Raw genomic sequence first — 11,075 nt, forward strand, 5'->3', positions numbered from 1 at the left:
TTTGAAAACAACTTTGAATTAAACTTGATAACAGTTATAATTAAACGTTTAAACGCTTCTACAATCTGAACAAAACTATTTAAACAATCAGCATAAATTGATGAAAAATTAAAAAAATCCTTTTAAAGTCAATAAAAATAAAAAAATTTCTTCAAATTTCATAACACATGTTTTTGTATATTGTTTTTCTCAATTGCCCAACCAATTTATGATTGATTTGAGAAACTTACATATAATAAATACGGTCACAGATGTAAATATTTTCGTCGTATACGGTAAGAGAATAAAAAGTGCACGCCAATGATTTAAAGATATTACTTATTAAAACTTTAATGAATGAAATATCAAAATGTATCATTGCTGCACAGGGCTGGACAGCACTACATTTGGCATCAGACAATGGTCACAAAGAAGTAGTCACTGTTCTCCTTGATCATGCTGCAGATCCCAACGGTAAAACTGCATACGTGAGTATATTCATATATTTTATTTTATTCTTAAGTACTGATCAATGATTTTTGGTTTGGGAGCAACATTGAATCAAACTTGATAATCGTTATAGTTAAATGTGTAAATACTTATATAACCTAAAAAGAAATATTTGAACAATCAGCATAAACGAATGAAATTTTTAATTCCCTAACACACGTTTTTGCATATTGTTATGTCAATTGCTCAACAACTTTATAATTGATTTGAGAAACTTATATAAAATATATACGGTCACAGATGTACAACGTTTCGTCGTATACGGTAAGCGAATAAAAAGTGCATGCCAATGATATAAATCGATCACTTAAGTTAAATGATTCGACATATCCAATTGTATCATTGTTGCACAGGGGAAGACATCACTACATTTATCATCAAAGAAAGGACTCATAGAAGTAGTCACTATTCTCCTTGGCAAGGCTACAGATCCAAACGCAATAGATGCAGACGTGAGTATTAAATTAATGACTGAGTTAATTCATGTAATGTTTATAGAGAAAATTAGTCCCTACACTTGAAGAAGACTTTCACATTCCCTGTAATCTATGATATAAATCAGAACTGAGTATTTCACATGTTCATTGAAATCTCTTACAAAACAGTAGTATAAATGTATAGATATCCTTTCTGTGAACACGAAAACATTTTGAAATAAAACTGAACATTTTAAACATGTCAGACATAAAAATGTAAAATATGAATAACAAAACGTGTAGTTATTTATTAATGAAACTGTTTTACAGCAATGAAACAAACACAAAAATAACCATATAATGCATTTATAGTATTTATAAGCATAAAAATCGAGCGGTTTTGTATTAAACAGCCAGAAATATGAAGAAAAAAAACTATGCCTGAGAATTTAAAAAAAAGAGTTAGAACCTGACCTCGATTTAAGTTTTATAATCATTTATAAAATGATAATCTACTATAAGAAAGCAAAATTAAATTAATTTCTGAAGCAACTAGTTTGCAGCGGGTGACAGCCTGTAACTGATAACCATCAAGGGCGGATTAACCTGATCCAGTTGTTACGCATGATAATTCATGTAATTTTTTTTATACTAAAGTAAGTATCAATGATTTTTGGTTTGGGACCAACTTTGAATTAACCTGGATAACAGGTATGATTATATGTTTAAACGCTTCTACAACCTGAACAGAAGTATTTAAACAATCAGCATCAATGAATGAAAAATTAAAAATCTCCTTTCAAAGTAAATAAAAAGATAGAATAGGGTTTTTTTCTTCAAATTTTCTAACACATGTTTTTGTATATTGTTTTTATAAATTGCTTAACCACTTTAATATTGATTTGAGAAACTTATTTTAAATAACTACGGTCACAGATGTAAACATTTTCGTTGTATACGGTAAGAGAATAAAAAGTGCATGACAACGATTTAAATAAATTACTTATTAAAACGCAGATGAATCGAAATATCAAAATGTATCATTGCTGCACAGGGCTGGACAGCACTACATTTGGCATCAGACAATGGTCACATGGAAGTAGTCACTGTTCTCCTTGATCATGCTGCAGATCCCAACAGTAAAACTGCATACGTGAGTATATTCATATATTTTTTTTTATTCTTAAGTAAGGATCAATGATTTTTGGTTTGGGAGCAACATTGAATCAAACTTGATAAACGTTATAGTTAAACGTGTAAATTCTTATATAACCTAAAAAGAAATATTTGAACAATCAGCATAAACGAATGAAAAAATAATAACAATTGCCATTGAAAATCAAAAAAAAAGATAGAGTTCGGTTTTTTTTTGTTTTTTTTTTAATTCCCTAACACACGTTTTTGTATATTGTTATGTCAATTGCTCAACAACTTTATAATTGATTTAAGAAACTTATATAAAATATATACGGTCACAGATGTACAACGTTTCGTCGTATACGGTAAGCGAATAAAAAGTGCATGACAATGATATAAATCGATCACTTAAGTTAAATGATTCGACATATCCAATTGTATCATTGTTGCACAGGGGAAGACATCACTACATTTATCATCAAAGAAAGGACACATAGTAGTAGTCACTATTCTCCTTGGCAAGGCTGCAGATCCAAACGCAATAGATGCAGACGTGAGTATTAAATTAATGAGTTAATTCATGTAATGTTTATAGAGAAAATTAGTCTCTACACCTGAAGAAGACTTTCACATTCCCTGTAATCTATAATATAAATCAGAACTGAATATTTCCCAAGTTTCATTGAAATCTCTTACAAAACAGTAGTTTAAATGTATAAATATTCTTTCTGTGAATACGAAAACATTTTGAAATAAAACTGAACATTTAAAACATGTTAGACATAAAAATGTAAAATATGAATAACAAAACGTGTGGTTATTTATTAATAAGACAGATTTACAACAATGAAACAAACACAAAAACAACCATATAAAGAATTTACAGTATTTATAAGCATAAAAATCGAGCGGCTTTGAATGTTACAGCAAAAAATATGAAAAAAAACTAGGCCTGAGAATGTAAAAATAAAGTAAGAACCTTACCTCCATTTAAGTTTTATTATCATTTATAAAATGAAAATCTACTATAAGAAAGCAAAATTAAATTATTTTCGGAAGCAACTAGTTTGATGCGGGTGACAGCCTGTGTAACTGAGAAACATCAAGGGCGGATTAACCTGATCCAGTTGTTACGCATGATAATTCATGTAATTTTGTTTATACTTTAGTAAGGATCAATGATTTTTGGTTTGGGACCAACTTTAAATTAACCTGGATAACAGTATAATTAAATGTTTAAACGCTTCTATAACCTGAACAGAAGTATTTAAACAATCAGCATAAATGGATGAAAAATTAAAAATCTCCTTTTAAAGTAAATATAAAAAAAAAAATTAAGTCGGGTTTATTTTCTTCAAATTTCTTAACACTGTTTTTTGTATATTGTTTTTCTAAACTGCTCATCCACTTTATGATTGATTTGAGAAACTTACAAAAAAAAAATACGGTCACAGATGTAAGCATTCTCGTCGTAAACGGTAAGAGAATAAAAATTGCATGACAATGATTTAAAGATATTACTTATTAAAAGTTAGATGAATCGAAATATCAAAATGTATCATTGCTGCACAGGGCTGGACAGCACTACATTTGGCATCAGACAATGGTCTCACGGAAGTAGTCACTGTTCTCCTTGATCATGATGCAGATCCCAACGGTAAAACTACAAACGTGAGTATATTCATATTCTTTTTAATTCTTAAGTAAGGATCAATAATTTTGGTTTGGAAGCAACATTGAATCAAACTTGATAAACGTTATAGTTAAACGTTTTAATGCTTATACAACCTAAAAAGAAATATTTGAACAATCAGCATAAAAAAATGAAACATTAATAATCGCCTTTGAAAATCAAAAAATAAAATAGAGTTCGGTTGTTTGTTTTTTTATTTTATTTATAACACAAGTTTTTATATATTGTTTTTTCAATTGCTCAACAACTTTATGATTTATTTAAGAAACTTACATTAAATATGTACGGTCACAGATGTACAACGTTTTCGTCGTATACGGTAATCGAATAAAAAGTGCATGACAATGATATGAATAGATCAATTAAGTTGAATAATTCGAAATATCCAATTGTATCATTGCTGCACAGGGCAAGACATCACTACATTTATCAGCAGAGAAAGGACACATAGAAGTAGTTACTGTTCTCCTTGACAAGGCTGCAGATCCAAACGCAAAATATGCAGACGTGAGTATTGAATTAATGAGTTAATTCATGTTATGTTTATAGAGAAAATTAGTCCCTACACCTGAAGAAGACTTTCACATTCCCTGTTATCTATGATATAAATCAAAACTGAGTATTTCATTGAAATCTCTTACAAAACAGTAGTATAAATGTATAGATATCCTTTCTGTGAACAAGAAAACATTTTGAAATAAAACTGAACATCTTAAACATGTTAGACACCAAAATGTAAAATATGAATAACAAAACGTGTGGTTATTTATTAATGAAACAGCTTTACAACAATGAAACAAACACAAAAATAACTATATAAAGCATTTACAGTATTTATAAGCATAAATATCGAGCGCTTTTTAATGAAACAACCAGAAATATGAATTCATAGAATTTTTCTTATACTTAAGTAAGGATAAATGATTTTTGGTTTGGGACCAACTTTGAATTAACCTGGATTACAGGTATAATTATACGTTTAAACGCTTCTACAACCTGAACAAAAGTATCTAAACACTCAGCATAAATGAATGAAAAATTAAAATCTCCTTTTAAAGTAAATATAAAAAAAGATAGAGTAGGGTTTTTTCTTCAAATTTCCTAACACATGTTTTTGTATATTGTTTTTCTCAATTGCTCAACCACTTTATGATTGATTTGAGAAACTTACATAAAATAAATACGTCACAGATGTAAACGTTTTCGTCGTATACGTTAAGAGATAAAGAGTGCCAAGGATTTAAAGATATTACTAATTAAAAGTTAAATGAATCGAAATATCAAATTATATATCATTGCTGTACAGGACTGTACAGCACTACATTTGGCATCAGACAATGGTCTCACGGAAGTAGTCACTGTTCTCCTTGACCATGCTGCAGATCCCAACGTAAAAACTGCAGACGTGAGTATATTCATATAATTTTTTTATACTTCAGTAAGGATCAATAATTTTGGTTTCGGAGCAACTTTGAATCAAACTGGATAAACGTTATAACTAAACGTTTAAATGCTTCTACAACCCGAATAGAAATATTTGAACAATCAGCATTAACAAATGAAAAATTAAAAAATCGCATTTTAAAATCAAAAAAAGAAAGAGTTCGATTAATTTTTTTTTTAATTTTCTAACACATGTTTTTGTATATTGTTTTTTTCAATTGCTCAACAACTTTATAATAGATTTGAGAAACTTACATAAAGTAAATACAGTCACTGATGTAAAACGTTGTCGTCGTATCCGGTATGCGAATAAAAAGTGCATGACAATGATATAAATATATCACTTAGGTTAAATGATTCGAAATATCAAATTGTATTATTGCTGCACAGGGCTGGACAGCACTAAATTTATCATCAAAGAAAGGACATATAGAAGTAGTTACTGTTCTCCTTGACAAGGATGCAGATCCCAATGCCAAAGATGCAGTCGTGAGTATTAAATTAATGAGTTAATTCATGTTATGTTTTTAGTGAAAATTAGTCCCTACACCTAGAGAAGACTTTCACATTCCCTGTAATCTATGATATGAATCAGAACTGAGTATCTAATATGTTTTATTGAAATGTCCAACAAAACAGTAGTATAAATGTATAAATCTTCTTTCTGTGAATACGAAAACATTTTAAAGTTAAACTGAACATTTTTAACATGTTAGACATAAAAATGTAAAATATGATTAACAAAACGTTGGTTATTTATTAATGAAACAGTTTTACAACAATATGAAACAAACACAAAAATAACCATATAATGCATTTACAGTATTTATTAGCATAAAAATCGAGCGGTTTTGAACGTAACAGCTTGAAAAATTAAATAAACTGTGCCTGAGAATGGTAAAAAATAGTTGGAACCTGACCTCCATTTAAGTTTTATTATTATTTACAAAATGGAAATTTACTATGAGAAAGCAAAATTAAATTTATTTCTGAAGCTAATAGTTTGAAGCGGGTGACAGCATGTGTGACTTATAATTATCTAGGGCGGATTAACCTGCTCCAGTTGTTACGTATGATCATTCATATAATTTTTTCATACTTAAGTAAGGATCAAGGATCTTTGGTTTGGGATCAAAATTGAATCAAACTAGAGAAAAGTTATAATAAAACGTTTAAATGCTTCTACAATCTGAACAGAAGTATTTAAACAATCAGCATGAATGAATAAAAAATTAAAAATCTCCTTTTAAAGTAAAAAAAGATAGAGTATTTTGTTTTTCTTCAAATTTCCTAACACACGTTTTTGTATATTGTATTTCTCAATTGCTCAACCACTTTATGATTGATTTGAGAAACTTACATAAAATAAATACGGTCACAGATGTAAAACGTTCACGTCGTATACGTTAAGAGATAAAGAGTGCATGACAATGATTTAAAGATATTACTAATTAAAAGTTAAATGAATCGAAATATCAAATTATATATCATTGCTGCACAGGGCTGGACAGCACTACATTTGGCATCAGACAATGGTCTCACGGAAGTAGTCACTGTTCTCCTTGACCATGCTGCAGATCCCAACGTAAAAACAGCAGACGTGAGTATATTTATATATTATCACTGTACTATTATGCATTTTTTAGGGGCCAGCTGAAGGACACCTACGGGTGCGGGAATTCTCGCTACATTGAAGACCCATTGGTTGACTTCTGCTGTTGTTTGCTCTATGGTCGGGTGGTTGTCGCTTTGACATATTCACCATTTCCTTTCTCAATTTTATTATATAATTTTTGTATACTTCAGTAAGGATCAATAATTTTGGTTTGGGAGCAACTTTGAATCAAAATGGATAAACGTTATATCTAAACGTTTAAATGCTTCTACAACCCGAATAGAAATATTTGAACAATCAGCATTAACAAATGAAAAATTAAAAAATCGCATTTTAAAATCAAAAAAAGAAAGAGTTTGGTTATATTTTTTTTAATTTTCGAACTCATGTTTTTGTATATTGTTTTTCAATTGCTCAACAAGTTTATAATAGATTTGAGAAACTTACATAAAGTAAATACAGTCACTGATGTAAAACGTTGTCGTCGTATCCGGTATGCGAATAAAAAGTGCATGACAATGATATAAATATATCACTTAGGTTAAATGATTCGAAATATCAAATTGTATTATTGCTGCACAGGGCTGGACAGCACTAAATTTATCATCAAAGAAAGGACATATAGAAGTAGTTACTGTTCTCCTTGACAAGGATGCAGATCCCAATGCCAAAGATCATTCGTGAGTATTACATTAATGAGTTAATTCATGTTATGGATTTAGTGAAAATTAGTCCCTACACCTAGAGAAGACTTTCACATTCCCTGTAATCTATGATATGAATCAGAACTGAGTATCTAATATGTTTTATTGAAATGTCCAACAAAACAGTAGTATAAATGTATAAATCTTCTTTCTGTGAATACGAAAACATTTTAAAGTTAAACTGAACATTTTTAACATGTTAGACATAAAAATGTAAAATATGATTAACAAAACGTTGGTTATTTATTAATGAAACAGTTTTACAACAATATGAAACAAACACAAAAATAACCATATAATGCATTTACAGTATTTATTAGCATAAAAATCGAGCGGTTTTGAACGTAACAGCTTGAAAAATTAAATAAACTGTGCCTGAGAATGGTAAAAAATAGTTGGAACCTGACCTCCATTTAAGTTTTATTATTATTTACAAAATGGAAATTTACTATGAGAAAGCAAAATTAAATTTATTTCTGAAGCTAATAGTTTGAAGCGGGTGACAGCATGTGTGACTTATAATTATCTAGGGCGGATTAACCTGCTCCAGTTGTTACGTATGATCATTCATATAATTTTTTCATACTTAAGTAAGGATCAAGGATCTTTGGTTTGGGATCAAAATTGAATCAAACTAGATAAAAGTTATAATAAAACGTTTAAATGCTTCTACAATCTGAACAGAAGTATTTAAACAATCAGCATGAATGAATAAAAAATTAAAAATCTCCTTTTAAAGTAAAAAAAGATAGAGTATTTTTTTTTCTTCAAATTTCCTAACACACGTTTTTGTATATTGTATTTCTCAATTGCTCAACCACTTTATGATTGATTTGAGAAACTTACATAAAATAAATACGGTCACAGATGTAAACGTTTTCGTCGTATACGGTAAGAGATAAAGAGTGCATGACAATGATTTAAAGATATTACTTATTAAAAGTTAAATGAATCGAAATATCAAATTATATATCATTGCTGTACAGGGTTGGACAGCACTACATTTGGCATCATACAATGGTCTCACGGAAGTAGTCACTGTTCTCCTTGACAATGCTGCAGATCCCAACGTAAAAACTGCAGACGTGAGTATATGTATATAATTTTTGTATACTTCAGTAAGGATCAATAATTTTGGTTTGGGAGCAACTTTGAATCAAAATGGATAAACGTTATATCTAAACGTTTAAGTGCTTCTACGACCCGAATAGAAATATTTGAACAATCAGCATTAACAAATGAAAAATTAAAAAATCGCATTTTAAAATCAAAAAAAGAAAGAGTTCGGTTAATTTTTTTTTTAATTTTCTAACACATGTTTTTGTATATTGTTTTTTTCATTTGCTCAACAACTTTATAATAGATTTGAGAAACTTACATCAAGTAAATACAGTCAATGATGTAAAACGTTGTCGTCGTATCCGGTATGCGAATAAAAAGTGCATGACAATGATATAAATATATCACTTAGGTTAAATGATTCGAAATATCAAATTGTATTATTGCTGCACAGGGCTGGACAGCACTAAATTTATCATCAAAAATAGGACATATAGAAGTAGTTACTGTTCTCCTTGACAAGGATGCAGATCCCAGTGCCAAAGATGCAGACGTGAGTATTAAATTAATGAGTTAATTCATGTTATGTTTTTAGTGAAAATTAGTCCCTACACCTGGAGAAGACTTTCACATTCCCTGTAATCTATGATATGAATCAGAACTGAGTATCTAATATGTTTTATTGAAATGTCCAACAAAACAGTAGTATAAATGTATAAATCTTCTTTCTGTGAATACGAAAACATTTTAAAGTTAAACTGAACATTTTAAACATATTAGACATAAACATGTAAAATATGAATAACAAAACGTTGGTTATTTATTAATGAAACAGTTTTACAACAATGAAACAAACACAAAAATAACCATATAATGCATTTACAGTATTTATTAGCATAAAAATCGAGCGGTTTTGAACGTAACAGCTTGAAAAATTAAATAAACTGTGCCTGAGAATGGTAGAAAATATTTGGAACCTGACCTCCATTTAAGTTTTATTATTATTTACAAAATGGAAATTTACTATGAGAAAGCAAAATTAAATTTATTTCTGAAGCTAATAGTTTGAAGCGGGTGACAGCATGTGTGACTTATAATTATCTAGGGCGGATTTACCTGCTCCAGTTGTTACGTATGATCATTCATATAATTTTGGTTTGGGATCAACATTGAATCAAACTAGATAAAAGTTATAATAAAACGTTTAAATGCTTCTACAATCTGAACAGAAGTATTAAAACAATCAGCATGAATGAATAAAAAATCAAAAATCTCCTTTTAAAGTAAAAAAAGATAGAGTAGTTTTTTTTTTTCTTCAAATTTCCTAACACACGTTTTTGTATATTGTATTTCTCAATTGCTCAACCACTTTATGATTGATTTGAGAAACTTACATAAAATAAATACGGTCACAGATGTAAAACGTTCACGTCGTATACGGTAAGAGATAAAGAGTGCCAATGATTTAAAGATATTACTAATTAAAAGTTAAATGAATCGAAATATCAAATTATATATCATTGCTGTACAGGGTTGGACAGCACTACATTTGGCATCAGACAATGGTCTCACGGAAGTAGTCACTGTTCTCCTTGACCATGCTGCAGATCCCAACGTAAAAACTGCAGACGTGAGTATATTTATATAATTTTTGTATACTTCAGTAAGGATCAATAATTTTGGTTTGGGAGCAACTTTGAATCAAAATGGATAAACGTTATATCTAAACGTTTAAATGCTTCTACAACCCGAATAGAAATATTTGAACAATCAGCATTAACAAATGAAAAATTAAAAAATCGCATTTTAAAATCAAAAAAAGAAAGAGTTTGGTTATATTTTTTTTAATTTTCGAACTCATGTTTTTGTATATTGTTTTTCAATTGCTCAACAACTCTATAATAGATTTGAGAAACTTACATAGAGTAATTACGGTCACTGATGCCTGAGAATGTAAAAAAAGAGTTAGAACCTGACGACCTCCATTTAAGTTTTATTATCATTTATAAAATGGAAATCTACTATAAGAAATCAAAATTAAATTAATTTCTGAAGCAACTACTTTGAAGCGGGTGACAGCATGTGTGACTGATAATCATCTAGGGCGGATTAACCTGATCCAGTGGTTACGTATGTTAATTCTTATGATTTTTTTTATACTTAAGTAGCGGTCAATAATTTTTTTCTTTGGGATTAACTTTGAATAAAACTGGATAAAAATTATAATTACACGTTTAAATGCTTCTACAATTTGAACAGAAGTATTTAAACAATCAGCATGAATGAATAAAAAATTAAAAATCTCCTTTTAAAGTAAAAAAAGATAGAGTAGGTTTTTTTCTTCAAATTTCCTAACACACGTTTTTGTATATTGTATTTCTCAATTGCTCAACCACTTTATGATTGATTTGAGAAACTTACATAAAATAAATACGGTCACAGATGTAAAACGTTCACGTCGTATACGGTAAGAGATAAAGAGTGCCAATGATTTAAAGATATTACTAATTAAAAGTTAA

General features: G+C 29.2%; 1 protein-coding gene across 1 annotated transcript; it reads left to right on the forward strand.

The window, feature by feature from the left end:
* The first annotated feature begins 332 nt into the window (after positions 1 to 332).
* On the forward strand, positions 333 to 5,172 carry LOC139484331 (ankyrin repeat and protein kinase domain-containing protein 1-like). The gene is made up of 7 exons (XM_071268069.1): positions 333 to 467; positions 843 to 941; positions 1,960 to 2,058; positions 2,497 to 2,595; positions 3,615 to 3,713; positions 4,144 to 4,242; positions 5,042 to 5,172. Exons 1-7 carry the CDS (start codon positions 333 to 335, stop codon positions 5,156 to 5,158), a joined length of 747 nt encoding a protein of 248 aa, XP_071124170.1. The 3' UTR covers positions 5,159 to 5,172.
* The last annotated feature ends 5,903 nt before the right edge of the window (positions 5,173 to 11,075 follow it).

Source organism: Mytilus edulis, chromosome 8 (genome assembly GCF_963676685.1).
Source record: "Mytilus edulis chromosome 8, xbMytEdul2.2, whole genome shotgun sequence".
In the NCBI taxonomy this organism is placed as follows: domain Eukaryota; kingdom Metazoa; phylum Mollusca; class Bivalvia; order Mytilida; family Mytilidae; genus Mytilus; species Mytilus edulis.